The sequence below is a fragment of the Protopterus annectens genome, chromosome 14.part0 (assembly GCF_019279795.1).
Source record: "Protopterus annectens isolate FY-2018-M chromosome 14.part0, PAN1.0, whole genome shotgun sequence".
Lineage (NCBI taxonomy): Eukaryota > Metazoa > Chordata > Ceratodontiformes > Protopteridae > Protopterus > Protopterus annectens.
The window spans coordinates 857,159,880-857,185,046 of NC_056748.1; the positions used below are offsets into that span (position 1 = coordinate 857,159,880).

At 39.4% G+C, this 25,167-nt stretch overlaps 1 protein-coding gene across 1 annotated transcript in view; it reads left to right on the forward strand.

Moving 5' to 3' along the window:
- The window catches only part of LOC122788738 (collagen alpha-1(XIII) chain-like), a 239,364-nt gene that overhangs the window by 24,715 nt on the left and 189,482 nt on the right, over positions 1-25,167 (forward strand). The window contains exons 4-6 of the mRNA XM_044055631.1: positions 1,050-1,094; positions 11,218-11,262; positions 19,183-19,227. Coding sequence (XP_043911566.1) covers positions 1,050-1,094; positions 11,218-11,262; positions 19,183-19,227 — 135 coding nt within the window. The remainder of the gene's footprint in view (positions 1-1,049; positions 1,095-11,217; positions 11,263-19,182; positions 19,228-25,167) is intronic.

Here is a 25,167-nt window from a genome sequence, read left to right on the forward strand (position 1 = left end):
ATCTTTAGTTCAAAATCTTCTTTTATTTTGATACCGTTAATGATGGAGAAAGTAGACTCACATTAAAGTGTTCCAAGTTGCCCACACAAGTCACAGTAATAATGCAAAGTGGGAACAATAATAATGAGCAGTAATTAGTCACATTCCCCTACAGACAGGCCACTGGTCAGCATTCTTTACATTTTACTCTAATTTGCTTAGGTAACAAAATAACATGTTTTGTGTCAAATAGCATGGAATAAAAAGCATGGAACTCCAATGACTGGAATTTTTCACTGATTGCAAAGTCTTTTGTTATAAAAACATTCATGAGGGACAGTGGACAGGCAAGCACATGAAATGAAATCAGGGATTCTTTAAAAATCAGGAACAGTGGAGTACTACAGTTAATTATCTGTCCAAAATACCAGTAACAGTAATAAAAAAACTTATCTCATGCTATCCCCATTTGAACATATTTCTCTTTGCACTGCAGATATTTCCTATACTTTCAAATCTGTTTACTTACTGTCCACAATCTACGTACTTTATCAGAGCTGACAGGTCAAGTTTACAAGTCTTCTTAACTAGAACACTGTAGCTGTTGTACCTTTAAATAGTGACGCTGTGTGCCATGTAGTAATTTATTTGTTTTCTTAAAGTAAGAAACACTGTATTTCTTTATTCTAAGAAAACATATAAATAAGCAGTGGAAAAGCACCCATACCAGATTGGCTGCATATGCAACTGCTGCATAAGTTGTCCGTATTCCAAGTTATGTCTTTTAATACACTGTTGTTTTTATTGCCTGTAGTACAATAAAAGTACCATAACACATTTGTTGTCTGGATTTTTTTGAACACTCAGTGTTTTGCCTAGGAACAGATTATGTTTTTTTCAAGTTAATACTTTTGACAGTAAGGCAGTTTCTGGCATTAAAAGAGAACTATTAAGAGATGTTTCTAAGGTGTACATGTGGCACAGCATTACAAGGGAAGCGAAGCCTTCAACAGATTGACGTATGATACAGTTTATTTACTTTTTCATTACTTCTGTTTTCTTGCTCTTAGGGAGAAGGTGGGCCAGCAGGTTTGCCAGGACAAGCTGGACAGAAGGTAAATAATAGTATATGACTACCTGTCTCATGATGTATATCATACTGCTGGATCTTTGTAGCTGGACAAGCATTTAATTGATGTGAAGGCCACTCTTGACAGCTTATACCACTCATTTATGTACTGTGGTCACATAATTAACTTTTAGACAGTACTACTACAGTTGGAGATTTAAAGATCATATGGATGCTATGTAATCATCTGAAGTTCCTTTCACAAAGGGAGTCTCTTCATATTACAGAATTAATAAGAAAATTAAATTGGTGTGGAGTACTTCACAGTCATGTGCATCTGTCACTCAACATAATATGCATCTATAGTATGTGGTGTTTATAATCCTTCATTTATTACTAATAAAGATTACTCAGTGGAGGAAGTCTTATAAGGCCGTGTGTGTCCATCTGGCTTCATCTGCATGTCTACCATGTCATCTCCTGATGTTGCTTGATTATAAGTATAGGACTGGTGTGTCAGTCAGGAATGAATGAGCTGCACACTAAACTATAGAAATTATCTATGTGAATTTGTTTAGTAAGAGAAAGCAAGACAGAGAAGCTTCATTGTACATGGATCTTAGCATTAGGGATCTATATTACTAGAAATAGACAAACATAAGGATACAGACCAGAAAGCATGCAGATATATACAAGGATACAAAACGACAGGCAAGCATGAGCATGTTGTTGTTGTTGTCTTTTGGCTTTTCCTGGTTAGGGGTTGCCACAGCGGAACTCCAGTCTGCTAATGATTGGCAGTAGATTTTGACGAATGCCAAGGTGCCAGCTCAATGTTCAACCTTCAACGAAGGCACGCCCATTTATGCATGTCTTTTGAACGCCCACCCAACCTCAGGGAGGACATGCAGACTCCACACAGAAGGCACTCCCCGCACTCCAGCCGAGAATCGAATGGGAGAACCTCTTGCTGTGAGGCAACAACGCTACCACTGCACCACCGTGGCTCATATGAATTCATTAATCCTATTAGATCACTACAGTGAAGAACACAAAATAGAATCCATTTAAAAGTTACATATACAAATGAACATATTTTTCATAAGAATATTAAAATAAACAATAGTCAGTTTTTAGTTTTCATATTACTGAACTGTTAAGAAAAATAAAGCTTGTATTTGCTACTCATGGTACTGTAGATGCAGCATAACCCTATATCCTTTTCTTCTTAGTACATATATCAAGTTGCATGCATTTTAATACCTAGCAGGCCACTTCTGTGCTGCCCTGCATTACAGCTCCACTGGTTTCTTATTCCATTTGCAGCCACAAAGAATGAAAGAGAGAGAGAGAGTTGGAGGCACATTCAGTCTCATTTCCAGGTCTCTTATATAGTCATATAGTCATTCTGACTTATTTGACTGTCCTTTATTTTTGGAAGTTTCTGCTTTCTATTTGGAACCTACCCACCACTGCTTTTTAAATATCTGCTTAACAGCATTCTCTTCAGACAGTTTATTTTTTTTTGGCAAAGTTAGAGGAGGGAGCAGAGAATCCCTTGGAAAACGTACAGAAGGAGAGCTGAAAAAATCTGAAAGTGTCTCTGAATCAGGTTTCTCTTCTCACCCCACCTTTTGATAATGTCTGCAACAGAAGGTCCAAAAACTAAATCTCTATCCAAGGGAGTATTTAAAACTTTCATATTTGACATCTACTTGGAGGTCCTTAGAATGCAGCAAGGCAAACCTTATTAAAACAGTTCTAGTGGCAACAGCCCTGGATGTAGTGTCTACAGAGTCAAAATCAATTTTAAAGAATAAGCAGTGATGTGAGAAACAGAAGAATCTACATTACTCATTGCAGATTTTTCCTTACAAGAGGAACCTGATGTCAAAATATTCCTCATACTTTCACAATTAGGATAAACTTCAGCATGTGTGACAGAAGAAACATACACTTTTTCCTAAACGTATTAAAAGCTTTCCCATCTTTATCAGAAGAGAAGGGATTATAATTAGTGTTTAGCAGCAGCTGGATTTACTAAAGCTATAGCTGCTGGGTCAAGTCTGAGACTGATGTATAAAAAGTTGAAAGACTGAGGAACCTTATAAAATACAACCGTTTTTTTTTTTTCAAGATGCAGCAGGGTGATTGTCAAGGAAATTGCAGACTGTGACAAAATCTTCCAGAGCTGATAAAACTGGAGAGATATGTGAAGGTTCTGGAAATTAAAGTTGTAATAAATTATATTATTTTGTAAGGGACTGAGAATGTTCAATATTCTCCCATAGAAAACACTGATTCATCCTGGAAATAGTCTGAGAGAATGAGAATCCCTCACAGAAAGAATCAGATACCATACTCTCCTCAGAACCTGAATCAGAAAATTGAGGGAAAACAACTGCATCTGTCCCTTCACATTCTCCAACAGGTTCAAATTCTTGAACCAAATCAGTGATTGAGGAATCACTTTTTCTTTTACCAGAAAGGTCAAGAGCCAGCACAAGACCCTGAGTTTAGCACAATAAATTACTTGTGTTGATAGTAACTGACAGAAAAGAAGACAAATGTTTAGTTTTCTCTCTTTTAGAAATTAAGTTTTAAAGAAACAGATTCAGTTTTTTCACCAAAACATCCCCATGCCTGGGCAAAACATTCTGGCTGAGTCAGGGCACATTCCTTGCCCCTTCTCCCAGAGCCAGCAAGAGTGGCTCTAATTTATCCACTGAAGGTGGCCCCCACAGCTGTAGAAGACATTTTTAATCCTCAGTCCATGGTGGCTGCATGGACTACACCAGAGGAAACAGAAGAAAAAGATGTGAGGAACCAGCTTTGGTCACAGCCCAGCTACCCACCTGCAGGTTGAGGCAAACTACCTAGCTTACTATGGTGATGGAGGCTGCTTAACATTTTTTTTTCCTTTTTGTGGCTGGATGAAGGTCCAACTGAACAACTGGTACAATGTTCCATGGTCAAGCCAAAAATGGTGCTTGCTTCCCAGGCAACTTACCAGCAATAGTTAAGACAGGAAAGCAGCAAAACATAACTTTTCCCCATTAAAAAACACAATAAGCAGCACTTTAAACATTCTCCAGCCTCAAAAAATAAAACAACCACAATTTCTCCATAGAAAACATAGTTTAAAACAACCTTTAGCTACTTACCACAAAAGTAAAAAAATTGCTCTCCAGTTTAAAAGTAAACTCTCAAGACAGTCAACAAAACTTCTTTTGTCCTAGCTTAAAAATGTTTCTTTTTTAGGAAAAGTCAGCTTTCATTAAGAAAAAAAGTAATGTGGAAGTTTTTTTTCTGCAAACTGAACTCATCTGCCCAGCAATGAAACAGGGTTAGCTGACCAATAAACAAAAGCTCACATAGGAGCACTCTTCTCAGCTGTAAGAAAGGGCTTGGAATCCAAACTTGACTTTTAGTCAGCTCAGTTCAAGCTGGCTATTGGTGTGAGTGTGTGCAAGGTGTCTGGAAGCTTTGGACCCTGTCTAGGTCTTGTATCCTATGCAAGATATAACCCATATATCTTAGGCTACTGCAGCACTGATCATAGTCATGAACATCAAATGCTCACTGACAGGGTGCTTCAGATATCTATATGAAATATTTCACATAGTTGTTTGTGAAGTAAAGAAAATTGAGATTTATCCTCACAGCATCTAAACACCTCTGGTGATATTTATGATTGTGAACAGACGGATACCAAATGGCATGGAATTTACCAGCCACTGAATAGGTTATTGTTTCATTTTTGTTGACCATTGAGGTCCCTCTGGTCCACCAAACCAACTGTAAGGCAGACCAGCAGAGAAACATTAACTACTTTGTTAAGGCCTTAACCAATTGTCTTCATCGGATGGCAACGTTGGGGTACATTTTAAGCACAGAGATTATCATGTGCTAGTAGTGTATGCTTATGAAAGGATTCTTATGTAGCTCTGTAAGCAGCTGTGTGTACCTCAAAGAAATTAATTGACATGTTGTTTGCTAGTTTACTGCTTTATACCAAGCTTCAGTACTTTCTGAGAACTCAGCCTTAGGAGCATTTACATCACTGATTTTAAGACCCAGAAGTCCCTGTAGCTGCCAAGGACCTCGAACACAGCAGCTCAACTTAAAAAAAAAAAAAAAAAAAGTAATAGGTTTTGCAAAATTACCTGTAGATATTGAGCTGGCTAGGTAACTACTGATGTAATCTATGACACCCAAAAGAGCAGAGTTGTTGCTCTGTTTCCATTGCAAATACAAAAGAGGTACCAGGCTTTTAATCGCTACTGCTTGACACTCTTATGTGTGACCACTAATGTGCATTTTATGGAATTTTGCCTTTTGAGATCAAAACTGCAGTATTACATGGATTTCTTTTATCCTGAGATGTAGTGATCCCAGAGATTTATTTAGCAGGGGGTGAGAGTTGCGTTTGCACCTTGTTATGGAATTTGCACCCCTGTGAAACATTTTGCAGTATTTTATTTATTTTTAAATATAGCTGGATTTTATTCATTGTGATCTTTTTTTTTTTTTGATCACATGAACAGGTGTTGATAAAAAAAGATAAAAATTTAGTTATGGAGCTGTGCTAAACATATATAGAAATTGTGAATACAAAGGCAAGACTCAAGTACTTACTGTCACAATTCATCAAACAGTGGTTCTTCTTGACTTTACCATACAACCTCTTGGTGGTCTTACTCTGTTATCCTTGTTGAGTTTCTTTAACTCATTGGTTCATTTAACTCTGTTTCAGTCCCCTGACTCATTTAATGCTGCTATAAATTTGCTCACTCTTGTAATCTTACTGGTAGGCTCGTGTCCTTTAACCTCATTTCAGGCTTCCCGATACCATTAAGTTTGTTAGGGCCCATGCCGCTGTTAGTCCTACTGGGATCCTTAGTGTTGTCAGTACTTCAAAGTCTTCTCCCAGTTATGACAGTCATTCTAATAGCGATTATCCTGCACTGCTACTGCCAATAAATGTTCTGCAAGCTTTTTAATCTAATTAATGCTAATGGGCTCTGCTAATATAACTTGGTTCTTCTACATGTTTAATCCAGCAAGGGCCTCTAATTTTGTTTCTCCTAACAAAAATTCCTTACCCTTTTTAGCCTGCTACTGAGTCCTCCAACGCCTTTTTTCCCTTACTGTTTGACATTTAGTTCTTTAGAGACCTCCTGACTCCATTAATCCTGCTTAGGACACACAGAACACTAAAATGGACATCTGCTTCTTTCTGTAATGTCACTGTCCATGAGAACTGTTTTAACTATGACAAGAATATAGGCTGTAGTTATTCTTTAAAAATGTGCAAATTACAAATGTACACTCTGTAAAATCTGTAAATTATCAAGCAGAAAACAGATTTTTCTACATTTCAAATGTATTTATTTGGACAATATATGTTCATTTTTTTCTTGGTATTAGTTTTATCAGCACAGTGAGTTACAGACCATTACAATTGCTCTGGAAATTATGGTTTTTACCCACAAATATGGATGTCAAGGACCAGATTTCAGTAATGGTAAAAAGTGTCATGTGATATAAAAAGTCATAGTATGAACAGTGTAAGTGGAGTAATTGGGATGTCTACAGCATTTCACTCTGCCCATCCTGCTAAACTTATCTGAATCCAGTTTCGGAGATTGAAAGATAAATAAGCCAGAGATGCATTTATTTTTGAAAAGATTTCCATTGTCATACTCAGTTACTTTTATTAATGTTTCTGATTCCTTCTAGTTCGGAAAAAGCTGAAACCTGTATCTAATAAAAATTAGCTTGAAAATGCTATGCAGTCAAAAAGAATTTAATGGTAGGCAATGCTACATAGCTACATAGCCCACCCAGTCTGCCTTCTCCTTTCGAATGGATAAACATTTAGTTTTAGTTAAGCAATAAGCATATGCGCTTTTAACCTTCACATGGCATGCATTATGACCTGTTGATTTTATAAATTATCTCAATGTTCTTGAATATTTCACTCTTAAATATACTCATAAAAAGTTTTGAACTGTCTGCTACTTACTTACCCCGCTGCTAAAACCTCTCTTCATGATCAGGTATTAGACCCCTGCTGCTAAAGCGTCTCATTGTAATCAGGTATTAGACCCCCCCCCCCCGCTGCTAAAGCATCTCCTCATGATTAGGTATTAGACCCCCCCCCCCCGCTGCTAAAGCATCTCCTCAAGATCAGGTATTAGACCCCCACTGCTAAAGCATCTCCTCATGATCAAGTATTAGACCCCCACTGCTAAAGCATCCCTCATGATCAGGTATTAGACCCCCCCTCTGCTAAAGCATCTCCTCATGATCAGGTCTTAGACCCCCCTGCTGCTAAAGCGTCTCCTCATGATCAGGTATTAGACCCCATGCTGCTAAAGCATCCCTCATGATCAGGTATTAGACCCCCACTGCTAAAGCATCTCCTCATGATCAGGTATTAGACCCCCCCCTGCTGCTAAAGCATCTCCTCATGATCAGGTATTAGACGCCCCGCTCCTAAAGCGTCTTCTCATGATCAGGTATTAGACCCCACCACTGCTAAAGCATCTCCGCATGATTAGGTATTAGACCCCCCTGCTGCTAAAGCATCTCCACATGATCAGGTATTAGACCCCCCTGCTGCTAAAGCATCTCCACATGATCAGGTATTAGACCCCCCCTTGCTGCTAAAGCATCTCCGCATGATTAGGTATTAGACCCCCCTGCTGCTAAAGCATCTCCGCATGATTAGGTATTAGACCCCCCTGCTGCTAAAGCATCTCTGCATGATTAGGTATTAGACCCCCCTGCTGCTAAAGCATCTCCACATGATCAGGTATTAGACCCCCCCCCCGCTGTTAAAGCATCTCCGCATGATTAGGTATTAGACCCCCTGCTGCTAAAGCATCTCCGCATGATTAGGTATTAGACCCCCCTGCTGCTAAAGCATCTCCGCATGATTAGGTATTAGACCCCCCACTGCTAAAGCATCTCTGCATGATTAGGTATTAGACCCCCCTGCTGCTAAAGCAGCTCCGCATGATTAGGTATTAGACCCCCTGCTGCTAAAGCATCTCCGCATGATTAGGTATTAGGCCCCCCCTGCTGCTCATGCATCTCCACATGATCAGGTATTAGACCCCCCCCCGCTGCTAAAGCATCTCCTCATGATTAGGTATTAGACCCCCCTGCTGCTAAAGCATCTCCACATGATTAGGTATTAGACCCCCCTGCTGCTAAAGCATCTCCTCATGATTAGGTACTAGACCCTCCCTGTTGCTAAAGCATCTCCGCATGATTAGGTATTAGACCCCCCTGCTGCTAAAGCATCTCCGCATGATTAGGTATTAGACCCCCCTGCTGCTAAAGCATCTCTGCATGATTAGGTATTAGACCCCCTGCTGCTAAAGCATCTCCACATGATCAGGTATTAGACCCCCCTGCTGCTAAAGCATCTCCGCATGATTAGGTATTAGACCCCCCTGCTGCTAAAGCATCTCCGCATGATTAGGTATTAGACCCCCCTGCTGCTAAAGCATCTCCGCATGATTAGGTATTAGACCCCCCTGCTGCTAAAGCATCTCCACATGATCAGGTATTAGACCCCCCCCCGCGCTGTTAAAGCATCTCCGCATGATTAGGTATTAGACCACACTGCTGCTAAAGCATCTCCGCATGATTAGGTATTAGACCCCCCTGCTGCTAAAGCATCTCCGCATGATTAGGTATTAGACCCCCACTGCTAAAGCATCTCTGCATGATTAGGTATTAGACCCCCCTGCTGCTAAAGCATCTCCGCATGATTAGGTATTAGACCCCCCCCACTGCTAAAGCATCTCTGCATGATTAGGTATTACACCCCCCTGCTGCTAAAGCATCTCCACATGATTAGGTATTAGACCCCTCTGCTGCTAAAGCATCTCCGCATGATTAGGTATTAGACCCCCCTGCTGCTAAAGCATCTCCACATGATCAGGTATTAGACCCCCCCCCCGCTGCTAAAGCATCTCCTCTTATTGGGTATTAGACCCCCCTGCTGGTAAAGCATCTCCACATGATTAGGTATTAATCCCCCCTGCTGCTAAAGCATCTCCTCATGATTAGGTACTAGACCCTCCCTGTTGCTAAAGCATCTCCGCATGATTAGGTGTTAGACCCCCCCTGCTGCTAAAGCATCTCCGCATGATTAGGTATTAGACCCCCCTGCTGCTAAAGCATCTCCACATGATCAGGTATTAGACCCCCCTGCTGCTAAAGCATCTCCGCATGATTAGGTATTAGACCCCCCCCTGCTGCTAAAGCATCTCCGCATGATTAGGTATTAGACCCCCCTGCTGCTAAAGCATCTCCACATGATCAGGTATTAGACCCCCCCCGCGCTGTTAAAGCATCTCCGCATGATTAGGTATTAGACCACACTGCTGCTAAAGCATCTCCGCATGATTAGGTATTAGACCCCCCTGCTGCTAAAGCATCTCCGCATGATTAGGTATTAGACCCCCCCACACTGCTAAAGCATCTCTGCATGATTAGGTATTAGACCCCCTGCTGCTAAAGCATCTCCGCATGATTAGGTATTAGACTCCCCTGCTGCTAAAGCATCTCCGCATGATTAGGTATTAGACCCCCCTGCTGCTAAAGCATCTCCGCATGATTAGGTATTAGACCCCCTGCTGCTAAAGCATCTCCGCATGATTAGGTATTAGACCCCCCTGCTGCTAAAGCATCTCCGCATGATTAGGTATTAGACCTCCCCACTGCTAAAGCATCTCCACATGATTAGGTATTAGACCCCCCCCCGCTATTAAAGCATCTCCGCATGATTAGGTATTAGACCCCCTGCTGCTAAAGCATCTCCGCATGATTAGGTATTAGACCCCCCCCCCCGCTGTTAAAGCATCTCCGCATGATTAGGTATTAGACCCCCCTGCTGCTAAAGCATCTCCGCATGATTAGGTATTAGACCCCACCACTGCTAAAGCATCTCCGCATGATTAGGTATTAGACCCCCCTGCTGCTAAAGCATCTCCACATGATTAGGTATTAGACCCCCCTGCTGCTAAAGCATCTCCACATGATTAGGTATTAGACCCCCCTGCTGCTAAAGCATCTCCGCATGATCAGGTATTAGACCTTTATGCTGGCACATCTTTTCATTTTTTTTTTCTTTCTTCTGACAGGTTTATAAGTTCATGGGTGAATGCTAGGTTAACTGCCCTAAAAGGCCATTTTAGTCCCAGTTGAAGTGAAGACTTTAAGCATTACGTCAAACCAACACAGCCCATATCAACACACCCTTTCAGACGTACTGTTTTTGTCACTCATTGAAAGTAGTTCAGTAAATAGTCTGGTATGCCCTTCCATATATGAGTTCCACCAACTGTGAATCATGTGCCTGTAGGTAATTAACCACTCTGGTCAGATGCATGAACTACCAGAATTAAGGAAATGAAACCAATGACAAGTTCTGTCCCGTGGGAAGGATATGTGTGACATGTCTAATGCATTGACTGTATTTATGAATCCTGAACTGTGCAGGGAGTGTAACTGGGCATCATGCCAACAACGCCGAATACAATTACCCCCTCAAAAAGAGCACTGCATTTGCATGTAGCACTCTGAACCTCAGTGCCTAGAATGCACAGTGGTGATTCAATGCAAGTAGAGTGATCTATAAATCAGAGTGGTCTTACAAAGTATGCGACACAACTTGCTCTTTCTTGCATGCTTCACAAAACACTGAGTACTGACCCCCTGTTGTCATAAGTGTTTTGAACAGAGTATGTGAGGCTGTGACGGGGTGTGTTTCTCTTACAACATGCCCATCACAAACTGCTTAATACTGGCAGAGCACAATATTATATGTACTAGTTATGTTAGTGACCTATAGTAACAGGTTAATACACCTTATCTGTAGTAACCTCCAATAACACAAAGTGAGATTCTAGAAATTTACAAGAAGATGGATCTTGCAAGAGGAAACAAAGCAAAGAGTGGCGTGATCTGTTTTTTTAGTTATTTTTACATAATACAGCAACTTTTTTTTTTTTTTTTGCATTTGTTAAAAATATAACAGAATGGAAAATAGCCATTTTTGAAATAAGGTAGCATTTGTAAAAAGGTAATCAGCACTTTGCTGATACCTTAGTGAGTTTTTTTAATGAATAATTGCTTTATTTTTGCAGGGTGAGCATGGACCCCCAGGACCTGAAGGACCACCTGGTGCACGGGTAAGTCTCAATTGGAATTACAGACCATTGAAAAGTTAGGCTTTGTTTGACTTCAAAATAGCTCAGCTTAAGAAGCCCAGTTTTTCTTAGCATAACCACAATTCAAACATTTTCAAAGAAACAAGACCTTACATCCTTATGATCCAATATAAACACTGTATAGGTATTACTCACAATTTGTGATGCAAAGCTAAGCTATCTATAGCAAGTTGGGAGAAAAAACGTAGGAAAAGCAACAGAAGTTATATGCCTGCAAGTAAGACCTTTAACACTGTTCCACACAGATCCCCAACAGTCAAGCTAGACAACCCAGAAACTTGCCTAGAAGTAGCTAGAAGTAGTAAACTATGAAGAAAGCTCAGAGAAGTATCACTGTCTTGTGGAGTCATAGTGATAACAGGATCCACTCCACAGAAATTAAAGCAATGAAGGAGATGCCATAGCACTGGTCCCAGGCCTAGTTGTGATTACATTTGTCAGTGGCTCTGAAAACAATGCTGGTATAGAAGGGTCATTTGTTCTGAATGACACAGAAATATCCTTGTGCTCAATGCAAGACATGTAAGAATGTCTAGGTAAAAGGGTAGTCAATCACAGGCAGCGTTAAGTGCACAGAAATATATCTTAAATGTGACACCTATCAAAGAAAACCAAATAACGATGATGTTTTATAGTTTACAGACCAATTGCATGTATATGTTAAGTTTTTCTTATCACACAGTGCTTTGTTTTCCTTTACGCTTACCACTAGAATGTTACATGCAACAAGGACGTGATTTAGGAACATTTCCCTCTGTTTCTAGTCTTCATCCGATTCTGTATTCTCTCTGGATAACATTTTAATGTTCCATAAAATCTTCTGTTATTTTCTTTTGGAATTTGTTACAATAGGTGGCACGTTACACGGCAACAAGTTTTGTCACCGTGAGCTATTTTTCACAGACAAGTATAAATCACAAGCTTGAGTGATTTCAAACCTGACAACTACAGCTGAATAAATGATTTCAGTTACCTGCAACTTAAATATCTGGAAAATGTATTAGTGCAAATAACTTTAATTTTTTCTAGAACAAACTCATAAAAGAGTGGGGAGTCACTTAAACACGTTTAGGAGTTCACAGTTAACAATAATATCAGACAGCATCACTGAAAATGTCTTGACACGGTTTTGAGAGAAAAATAAAGGAAGCATTAATTCAGGATACTGTCACTGAAAATTGTAGGAAAGAATAGTGACAGAAAAAAATACAATAGAGTGTCACAGTACTAGAACACAGAGTCCATCGTAAGAAAGTGTGGCCTTGGCTGAAAAGTATTGCTTCAGAATGTCTGCTGCTTCCACTGGGTCATTTTGATGTACAACATATTAAAAAAAACAACAACCATTAAGTGTGATGCAGAGACATTAGTACTAACAGAACATAGAGACATGATTAAAAATTAATATGTATGCATACAAAACTGCGGTGGTGGTGCTGCGGTAGCGTTGTCACCTCACAGTAAGACGTTGTCCTGTTCGATTCTCAGCTAGAGCGTCTTCTGTGTGGAGACATGCATGAATGGGCGTACCTTTGTTGAAGGTTGTGCGTCAGAGCTGGCAACTCAGCATGTAAAAATCTCCTGCCGCTGTGGCGACCCCTTACCGGGAAAAGCCGAAAGACACAACAACAACAACAACAAAACTGCATAAGTCTCAGTTACAGCCACTGGGTACCCCAAATTATCTATTGGGTATGATTAGTGTGAAGTACAAGGCCCTCTGATTTGGTTTTCAGTCAGACATAGACGTTAACCTCTGCTACATACATAGTGAGCACATTACATCTAAGACAAATGGACTTGGAAGGGTAGAGTCAGGTTTGTTTTAGTATAGGATTCTAAAATTCTAAATAAGGCAGATACCATAATGTTACCTTGTGTCTGTAAAAAAGTTTTGTAATATTCACAAACATTGTATGTAATTGCACAGACAGGTACAACGTAAAAAAAAAACATGCAAGAGCGCTATGTAATTCATAAACCTGCTTAAATGTCACTGAGTAAGGACATTCACAACTGTGTACCTAGAGGTGTTTAGATAGTAACAGGTATGCAAATAATGTGGCCAACAAAATTGCAGAGTAAAATCATTGGTGGGTGAAGGCAAAAAATTATAGGAGTTCAATTTCAGACTTCCACCGCAGAATACAGTAAAAGAACAATTTCACTACAGTAGCCTGGAAAGGGATGCTGTGCCTAGCTGACTGTTGCTGTAAAACATCAGCCAGTCATGCAGTTTAGTGTTGTGCAGCATATTAAGGAAATAAATGCTCACAAACCCTGCAAATAGCCACACTTACTACCCCCTTTCAAACCAGTGACAATGCTGCTCTGTCAACAATGGGAGTAGCTGGAGTACTAGATCACCTGATGTAAACACATTTTGACAAAAAAGTGGTTTTGAATTACACCTGGCAATGATCACGGAATATATCGCTATAGTAACAACCTTTGACTACCATATACTACTTGGCTCCAGTTGTCAGAGCTCTATCCTACAACACAGCACTATGCTAACGAGAGACACCAGCAAACGTATACTTGTAATAAAGCACGTTTAGTGGAAAACAAGTGCAGAGACCGCTAGACAGGGACATCTTTGCAGCAGATGCATGTGAGAGGTGTTTCACTGACAGTGTCCAGAATTCGCCAAACTGTTCCTATTCTCTCTGCTGCTCTGGTTAGCTCCCTAACAAGAGATATGACCCCATCCTCAGCATGTATACATCAATCTCCTGCTTTGCCTAACAGTTTGTCACTGTTTCATTCTATCCTTTTTTCCTTTCTATGTGGCCTTCTCCTCCATCTTTATTCTTCTACCCATGATCCTTCTCATACATTTTATTCTTTCATGATTCCCTCAGTAGCAGTTATGTTGGAAAGCAGCATAGAGATTTTTATGTCCATTATGTAGTAATTGCCTGTATATCACCTGCTACATCACTCTCTCTACACTTGTGTTGTGCCCCCCAATATATTCTGCAATGTTGTGTCTTTCTGAAACATAGCATCATTTACATCTGTAAATTGATGGTTGTAATTATATGACTTTACTGTCCACAATGTAAGCTGTGTGTTCAGTGTGGTTCTGTAGCAGGCAAGGTGTTCATACATCTGTAGTGAACTGTTCTACAAAATACACTTGGTCTGTAGTACAACACTATATCGTGTGCATTATCAGTTGGAAAGTAGTGTGCATAACTGAACAATGGCACAAGACACTTCTGAATTGTGCCATTTCTGAAACATACACATAGCTGAGGTCACACGGCATGTATGCCATGGCAAACAGTGCTTATGAAAGCATTTGTACATTTGCCACAATCTAATAGCAGACGGAGTTCATATTCACACAACCATACTGCAACCCACAGACAAAAAATGGGGGGACAGCCTTTCTTACCATGAAAGGTTGTTTGTTTCCATCAAGCAATTAGGTCTAGCTTGTTGGCTTGTAAGTGCAAATAACAGTATTTAGCCACAAATAGAAGGATCTGAAATACAAGTTATCTACCAGCAAAAGACAGGAAACCTCATGGGAATTAGTGTGCAATAAACCCTAATGTTCCGGTCATACATTGTTAAGTTTTATACATGTACATGAAAATCACATACAGACTCTATTAAAATTATAAAACTGCATCTTAAATCTGGTATAACAATGAAAAAATGCATACCAGTGATTATTTTTCAGGTCTGTCTTCATTGAATTAGTTGTTGGTAAAGAGTCATACATATGAATAAAGAATTTGCCAAAACCTGCTTTGCTATGCAGTTTCTTTTCTGTTTTGATGCATTGCCAAGCCAGAGTTATGATCATGATGTGAACACCAGAAATCAGAAGTCCTTATGGATCACTGATAATATTTTGCAGTTGTTATTTCTGAATACAAAACCCAGCTGCAGCCTACCTCACAAAACAATGACTAGTGTCACAGGGTACTGCAGGTAGAATGCATCTCATCACAAAACAGTGCTCCTGCAAACAACACAACAAAGCAGCAATATTTTAATTAAGAATGGACCTGTCCTAATAATGCATCTAGTACTGTTGAGGGATGTAAAGAGCAGAGTAGTCCAGAAAACTGATGTCTTCTGTGTGTGTGTGTCTTGGGGGGATTGCATCTTCAGTTGTTAAAGAAACAGAATAGGTTGTTTTGCCATGCAGGTACTGTGCAGTTCCTTTTGGGTCCTAAGACAATTTATTCTGATGAAGGGATTATTATGATGTGGTGGGGGGTGAGAAACAGATCTGAACTCTTACAGATGCTAGTATCATAGTATGTGAATTCCTGTCTAGGAGTTCACAACATTTGCTGTCATCTGCTGCATTCACTTGTTTATACCAAGGGGCACATAGATAGTTATTAGTTAACTGCAAGAAGTTTATATTTCCAACAGTTGTCCATAACTCATGTTTATCCCTTGAACAGCACCATAGCTCTCAAACATCATCAATTTTTTCTCAAGGCATTTCAATTTGTACAACAGAAAGAATGTAGTTATTTAGCAAACACAGTTGACTGGACTTTTTAGTAATGTCACAAATTACTATTACAGACCTTTTTATTCTTCAGAAAAAGGCATGCTTATGCAATTATTTATTTAGAAATTTGGTAGAATAAAACTAACAGTGGAATTTACAATGTGTCAATGTGTTATTAATCACAGGCTTTTTCTCGAGTATTTCAAATTGTGCCCCTGATTTTTGAGAGAATACCCTGAGAACTATGGAAAGCTGTAGGCAAATAGTTGTATTAGCTCGACCAGAAAACAGACAGGATGCCCTTTACCGGTATACATTTCAGTGTAACTACTACAAACAACCCTTCTTTCCAAAAAAAAAAAAAAAAATGTAAGATTTGGCAGAACCCAGGTTTTAGGCTATCAACTTTGTCAAGACAATCACTAGATTCATATTTAAATATCACAAGTTTAAATACTGTGCACTAAACAAAATAAATGCTGATTGAGCTATGTAATTCTGCAACTTTGCTTCCTCTACAGGAATATGTAATAGACTTCAGTATTTCATTCTTAAATTGTGACACAATGTCCCACCGGCAATAATATTTTAGGTTAGCAATCACAACTTCACTAGATACCGGTACTTCACAGAAAAATTATATTGCACTACTATTTCTTTGTACTTGGGTGTGGTAATTTATGAATTTCAGGGGAGAAGGTGGGTGCCTGTAGTGCGGGTATCCTTATGCAGCCATTTAAAACCAGAAACACACAGGCGAATCATCATTTTAGTGAAATATGGAGAGAGGGAATTAAAGAAGGGACAGTGTCCGTGTTTTGGGGTTGAGGTTCATCTGTGTACCATAAATAGATACAGAAACTAGAAAATCTGCTTTACTGGCTGACAAGACTGACAGCACCCTAGCAAAACTTCAGTGGTTTCTATTACTTTTGCATGAAAATGAATTTAGTTAGGAGAACATTAAAATGGCAAACTATGAGCTACCAAGTATAGGGGTGCACACCAAGGGACAGTCACAGATATGGAATTCATCTGATTCTCAATGGCAGTCAAACTGCGACACAATGTAGTTATCATGGATATAACAAGCTGCTATACAAAACATATAAATGCCAAGCCATATGTGTCGACCTTTCCAGTGGTAAGATTGGACCTTTGCAAGTAGCAGACTGTGAAACAACATACAGTTCTATTTTCTCTTCGTCCATCACATGCCTGCCAGATACAGTCAGATAATTAAAAGGTCACTTGTCACTACGTCTACTTGCATACCTTTCAGTCTGCTATCCAACAGCCATGCAGAAAAATAGCATGCTCCGTCTCCACATGTAGGAATTAAAAGAACACCTCAGGGAATACTCTAATGAATCGTGAGCCTACAGTATTACCATGGCAACTTGTGTGTCTCAAAACTGACATTCCATCAGACAGCTGAGCTGGTAGGAAAGAGGGTCCAAATGTGGCTGCCACAGATTGTTGTGACTGCTACTGTTGACAGCACATATGTACAAGTGCAAAAAAATAAAATGCTGTGTTTTTACCAAAGTGCACAATTCCACAGGCAGGACATAAGCAAGAGTGTACCCCAGTGTAGCACCACTGCTGTCAGAATACTGCTGACTGATTCATTGCCATACTGGGCCTTCAACTGCATTTAAGGTTATCAACCAGATTCTTCAGAAGTTATGGAAATAGCTATAAAAAGGCACTATTCCACTTGGTAGTCATTTTCTATCAGAATCAACTATGTGCTACACACCCCTGCTATATAAAAAAAATGAAAGATCCAGGCTGTCTGTCACCAAATCTTTTCTCAGCGGGGTTGGGAACAAACAGATAATGTTCAGATATCTACTTGCTGTGCATGTCTAACCTTTGCTCCTACAGAATACAAATGCATTCTGATGTCCAGACAATGAGCATCTCTCATAAGTAAGCTGCAGTGTAGTAAAAACACAGCACTAACAAAACATTAATATATATATATATATATATATATATATATATATATATATATATATATATATATATATATATATAAAGAATATGTACAGATGAAAACTATGTGTTTTAAGAATTTATTTTTTTAGTAACCCAAAAATATCCCATTCTAGCAAATATAATCTGAAACAATGTCAACGCCACATACCAGGCTAGAGTATTACTTGCCTGGAAAGTTTTCTTGTACATGTGTATACAGACACAGAGGTGCAAGTGTGTGTGTGTGTGTGTGTGTGTGTGTGTGTGTGTGTGTGTGTGTGTGTGTGTGTGTGTGTGTGTGTGTGTGTGTGTGTGTGTGTGTATCTATATCTATATCTGTCTATCTATGGGTCTCGGACAGTTTGGCAAATGGCCGTTTCTCCAAAAGTGAAACAGCCGGGCATACTTGCGCGAAAGTGCTTTTTGCCGAAAAAGCACTTTCATGGAAGTATGCTGAAAGGTAAAAGGAATCATTAGGGTAATGGCTGTTGCTGAGATTGTAGTACAGTGGGGATAAGGGAATATTCCCTTTTCCCCACTGTAGTGCGATCTCGGAGTGAGAATATAAAAGTAGGGGGTGGGGGCACAGCCCCCCACATCTGGGGTGCAGGGGGGCTTACCACCCTGCGTAAACATGAGTTGTTTGTTTATTTGTGTTTGGTGTGGGGTTTTTATATGATTTGCTAGGGACTTTAGCGAAAGTGCTTTTTCAGCAAAAAGCACTTTTGCTAAAGTGGCTTTGGTGATTTGGTTTCGAACGATTGAACTTTCGTTCAATTATCCTGGACCCATATATATATATATATATATATATATATATATATATATATATATATATATATATATATATATATATAGGTTTAGCTCGAACCGGACCCCATCAAATGATGGGAGCATTGACCTACGTCTGCGAAAACGACATTTTCGTCGTTCGGCCTCCAGACTTTGACTGAAGTGGGTTCAACCTTATCATAGTAAACCTATATATACATACACTCATACACACACAGTTAATACTAAAATAATGGCCCAAACGCAGTACCCATGAGTGGCTTTGTACCTTGCCAACCCAACCTTAATTTAAGGAGGATTGGAAATAACGAACAAATTGTGGAAAAGTCTCCACAATCTCAGACTGAACAGTTTTCTGTTTTTGTAGATTGAAGTTATAAACTTCACCTTACTGCTAAATACTGAAAAAACTTCACATATACGTATATAAAGTGAAGGAACAGCTTACATAAAGGCACATATGATGACTGACTCCCTGCTCACACAGCTTCCTTCTCACATAAATTAATTATTTTATTTCAGAGTCTAGATTTCAACAGGTAAATTTTTTTTTTTTATGATATGCAGCTGACATTTGGGGAATGATAAACTACTGACTCCTTGCAACTTGTTTGTTTCAGGGTGAGCCTGGGCCTCCAGGACCTGAAGGACCCCCAGGACCAAGGGTAAGTCTCAACCTGAAGTTGAAAGCAAACAGTGACTTCTATTTTAACACAGTCTTGCATACTTGGTAAAAAAAAATCTAGCTTACTAATCCATTTGTAATGGGAAACATGTATGGGATCTGTGCATTATATCTGCATGTGTTACACCTGTACATTGCCCCTGTGCATGGCACTTGTATATCACAAATATAAATAGTAACTGCACATGTAACTGTGTATTAAACCTGTACATCATATATTCAGGGCACATATATTATTAAAACTGACATACAGGTGCATACAGGTCTTGGAATTCCACTCATACATCACCATTTTGAGAAGATCCTCAAGCTGCTCGGTACATACTACCAAGTTTATAAATGCCCTCACCCAAACCCCACACAAATACATCATTTATTTACTTTTTCGTTTTTTTTTTTCATACACTGGATAGAACACTGATCCAAGTGGACCATTTAGAGGTTGAGCCCAAGGTTACAAACCTATAGAGTAACATAAATATTATTAATGTAAAGACAATATAAAAGCACTAGCAGAGTCTCTTCACCATGTACCAAATGTTGGGCTCTTTAAATCTGCTTGTCAGTGTGTCTGTATCACATACAGAGTGGTAAGCTGCATGTGTAAGTCCAACTCTGTCTCTATATCAGACACCCAAATTACTGAGGTGTGTACACGTCTGTCAATGTCCCTGCACCAAGCACACAAAATGGTGGGCTCTATATGCATGCTAGTCAATGTGTCTGTATCATGCATACTGTATTAGTGAATTGCCTATGCATTTCCATTGTAGTGTTACTTATTCTAGTGTTTTATATCATGTACATTTATATCATGTACATTTTATTTCGGTACAATGAGTACCTGATGCGGCAACAAAGGTATGTATACGTCTGCCATTGCCCCCTCACTGTCACACAGTGTGTGTGGTACCTATATACCTCTGCTCATGTCAACATATCACACCCATAATGTAGTGGAGAGTGGTATCTGTAAATATCTTTCAAGGTCCAAAACTGATAGGGAGCCTGCACGTCTGCAGTGTTCTGATACCATGGATGTAGAGCATTGAGATGTCTACAGATGTTTAACAGTGTCCACAAATCATACACACACACTGGTGGGAGACTTGTACATCTGTGTTACTGTCTCTATGCTATCCACACAGACTAGCACAGTACCTTTAGCTGTTTGCCATTGTCTCTGAACACTATTCATTCAGGTAGGTGGATACCTAGAGTAACACATGGGTCTACTATAGCTCATCAAAATGATACTTGTCTAAAAATTGGTAGTTTGCATTTGAGCAAACAGATCTACAAACTCAGTGGTATAAAGCACCTTAGCTCATAAATGATCTGATTTCAGGCCAACTGCATCCAGTAAAAGTCAACTTAAACCTTCTTTCCTGAGCAAAAACGCCCTACATGTGTGTGCCGGGGAGTGGCTTTTCTCCCATCCCATCTATGCCATTTATTTCAATATTCTCACTCTGCTGTCACCAGAACTCAAAGAAAGAGTGATCTTTAACAAAAAAGACTGCTCTTTCTCCTACAATCTGCTATCACAGAGTGCATACAATTAATCCAAACAATGTATTGAGCAATAAAGCTTGTGTAGCAGAAAAACAATCAAGGTGCTATTGAGCAAGTGAAACAAGCCAGTGTTATATTGTGTTTTGTGGGATGTAGTCTATTGGTGGGATGCTAGTGAATAGTATGCAAGTTATATTCAAGGGAAAATAATCAAAATTATATGCAGTACCAAGGGTACTGTAAATAAATAGTAAGAAACAGAAAATACACTGTTGACTATTTAAGTAAGCAAAAATCACTATCTTATTCCAGATTCCAAATTTTCATAGTAAAATATACCCCCACCTTACAACCCTAATCTGACATTTTTTATATCAATGCATTTAAATTTAGAGATCCATCATACAACAAAATAGCTACCAGTGATATATAACAATGATCAGCTTTGGACCCCCTCCTATTTGCTATAAATTTTTCAGACCTTTAGGCCACCTCTCCTAGCCAATTGTTATCCATATTTGCAGAAGATTTAACTGGGTGTTGTTATTTTCTCTGCCATGGCCTCTCCTTATCTTTTGACCATCGTATATTTGCAGTAGTTAGGAAAGCTTTCTACCTGGCTCATCCAGTTTCCTAAGGAATCTCTCCTAGAGCCAAAAAATGTAAATTCCAATCTCAAACACATTATTGAAAATAATGCCCATTTTGGCGTTCATTTGTCTAAATATATCACTCAGAGATTCCTAACTAAAAAGATCAGTGGCCTGAAATATCATAGTTATCAAGACAGACTGGCAGACTTTTCTGCATTCTTTTTCTTATAGCATCCTTTATGGGAATCTTTGTCTAGCTTTTCAAGCTGTGAAAGATCCAAACCTTTTTGACCTCCTGTACCTTCAAAAATATCTAGCTAAAGGAACTATAACATAAACAGGACACATTGGCATGACAGATTCATATCCCAGTATATTCCTCATCCTCTGGAACAAACTTCCACAATGTGGAGCAGAGTAACACCCTTGCCACCTTCAAGGTAAACCTAGATTATTGGATGGGCAGCCTCAAATTATCTCCTGTTCTGTACTGTGTTGACCCTCCTAAGGCTGGAGGGAGCTTTTGGATATGGATTACTAGCTAGGCTTGTAATGGCATGCAGACTGATTGGCTAGTAGGGCTAGTGCCCCTGCACTAACCCTGATTAATCTACTACCTATCCTATTTTTATCTTCTTCTGCCTATGGATATATAATCATACTCTATATACCTCTCTGTATGCTAAATCTGGACATTGTAAAACTTATATAACCACAAGCATTTAAGTTAACTACAATGAACTGTAGTGTATCCTATCATATCATATGATTATATGACTGACATGACTTTATACTCACCTTTTTAATATTGTACTTTTTAATAACCTTTCTTATTTATTTTAAATACTTACAATTTTATGTGTTTTGTTATTTTTATGTGTTTTTATAATTTGATATTTCATATTGTGCTATGCTGGAGCTTTTCTCCCCGGGCCTCTACTGAAAATGGAAATTTATCCAGTTGGACTAGCCCGGTCAACAAATGTAAAATAAATAAATAAATAAATAGTAATTAACACATGAACCACGAGATTAAGATCTAGTTTTTAAATAGCATTTCTGTATTACAAGGCATGTTTCTGGTTATTTGCTGTTACTGCTGTTTTTTTGTCCAACACCATTTTCAAAGAATCATATCCCTTGAGATGTGTTTGGATATAGAAGGTTTGAGAATAACTTTCGATCTAGAACTCTGATAGCATTTTTAATTCTAACTCATTTTCATATCTTCTTAAAAGTACAGTTGTGTACACTTACCATAAATGTAGATGTTCGAGTATATTCACTGTTGCAGTCATTACATTTGGGTAATCTGCTGACAGGTTGCCCTCAGTCGGCCTGAATTCCAAAGTCTTGGGTCCTGTGTCAGTTGCTGTCTTCTCTTCCATGACATCAGGTTGTTAGGGTATAAAACAAGCAGCCAATGCCATTTTCTTTAGTTTTTCTTGCCCCAGATGTCAGGTGCCCCCAAAAAGGTACCAAATATATATATATGTATAAAAACTATATATACATGCATCAATATAAACTTTACCTTCATCTACAAGCAAATACACCACATAGGTTGTAGAAGATAGAGAAGGAAATATAAACTCCAGAATGAAAGGGGGATGCCGGGAGGGTAACCTGAACTGCAACAGTGAATACACTAGAACATCTACATTTACGGTAAGTGTACTCAACTGTACTATGTTCTTTGTGTTTCACTGTTGCAGTCATTACATTTGGGTAGAATCCCAAAGCTATGGTTGGGAGGCTGGAGCTAAACAGCATTAGGTGTGGCTATAAGGCCCTGCAGAACAGCAGTGGCAAAGCCTGCCCTGGACTTAGAGTAGAGAGGCAAATGATAATGCCCTGTAAAGGTGTGAACAGAACTCCAAGTAGCAGCCTCTAGAATGTCTTTGGTTGGTACTCCTCTGAGAAAGGCTGCTGAAGTAGCTGCAGCTCTGGTGGAATGAGACCTAATGCCCTTGGGCACAGGTTTACCATGCTGTAAGTGGCAGAAATTAATGCAGTGGCTTATCCACTTTGAAATAGTCTGCTTTGAAATAGCCTTTCCTTCTGATCCTGCAGCATATGTCACTACTAATTGCTCAGTTTTTCTTAGAGCTTTAGTCCTGCTGAAGTAGAATCTAAGCTGTCTGTGTATGTCCAAGGAATGCAGAATTCTCTCCCCCATGTTCTGCGGATTTGGATAAAAGGTTGGCAGATGAATAGTTTGGTTAAGATCCACACTGGAAACCACCTTAGGCATAAATGTTGGATTTGTCCTCAGAGACACCCTGTCTGGGTAAAATATGATAAAAGGCTCCACAGCCATGAGGGCCTGTAGCTCTGAGACTCTTCTTGCTGAAGTAATTGCTAGTAGCAGAGCTGTTTTCCATGATAAGAACTTTATATCAGCAGTAGCAGCTGGTTCAACTGGAGGCAGGGTGAGCTTTTCCAACACATAATTGAGGTCCAATGCGGGTATTGGTGATCTTCTAGGAGGCCTTAAATTTTTGACTCCTCTAAGATACTGCTTTAGTAAAGGATGAGAAAAGATTGGTGGCTCCATATTGTAATGAGACGAAATGGCAGAGGCATGGATTTTAATTGATGAGGAAGATAGGCCTTTGTCAAGCATCTCAGTCAAGTATTGTAATATCTGAGGAATATTTGGGTCTGTTGTATCAGTTCCTCATGCTTGATTCCAAGCACAGAATCTCTTCCATTTATCAGCATAAGATATTCTAGTACTAGGCCTTCTGGCTTCCAAAATGACATCCATCACAGCTGTACTGAGAGGTGTTGTTTGTATAACTACATGATCAGCCATGCTGCCAGGTTCAGTGTCTGGAGTTGATTGTACAGGATCTGATTGTTTTGCTGGGACAGTAGTTGAGGTCTTTGAGGTAAGATCCAAGCTGGGTATTGAGACAAGTTCCTTAGGATTGGGTACCAGTATTGGCAGGGCCAGTCCGGGGCAATTAGTATCATCTTTGGTTTCTCTTGTCTGACTTTTTGGAGAACCTTGGGTAAAAGAGGCAGAGGAGGAAAGGCGTAAACTGATAGGTTTTTCCAACTGAAGGATAGGGTGTCCACTTTCCATGCTTGTCTGTGATAAGTCCTTGTGCAGAATCTTTTCAATTGATAATTTTGACGAGAGGCAAATAGATCTATGTCTGGGCTCCCCCATTTCTTTGTTATCATGCTGAAGACTTGTGGATCTAGTTTCCACTCATGAGGATCCATAAGGTTTCTGCTTAAATTGTCTGCCAGAGTATTGATTTCCTGGCAGGAATTGAGCTTGAAGATGTAATTGGTAAGGCAAAGCTGTGTCTCACAGTGCCATGGCTAATCTGCTAAGGGGGTAAGAGTGTGTGCCCCCCTGCTTGTTTATATACTACATGACCATGGTGTTGTCCGTCTATATCAGTAGTTGTCCAGGATGAAGTAAGTCCTGAAGGCTGTCAGGGCATTTTGAACAGCTAGTATCTCTTTCTGGTTGATATGTAGATGCATTTGTTTTGGGGTCCATATGCCCTTAATGCATCTTGCCTCCATGTGGGCCCCCCCAGGAACAATCTGATGCGTCTGTTGCTAAGGTTTGGCTGGCAGAGGGTAGAGTGAAGGCCCGTCCCATGTACTGCTTTGCCCACCTACTCTTTTTTTCGCCATGGAATAAAAATCATCTTCGTATGTACTGACATTGTAAAACTTATATAACCACAAGCATTTAAGTTAACTACAATGAACTGTAGTGTATCCTATCATATCATATGATTATATGACTGACATGACTTTATACTCACCTTTTTAATATTGTACTT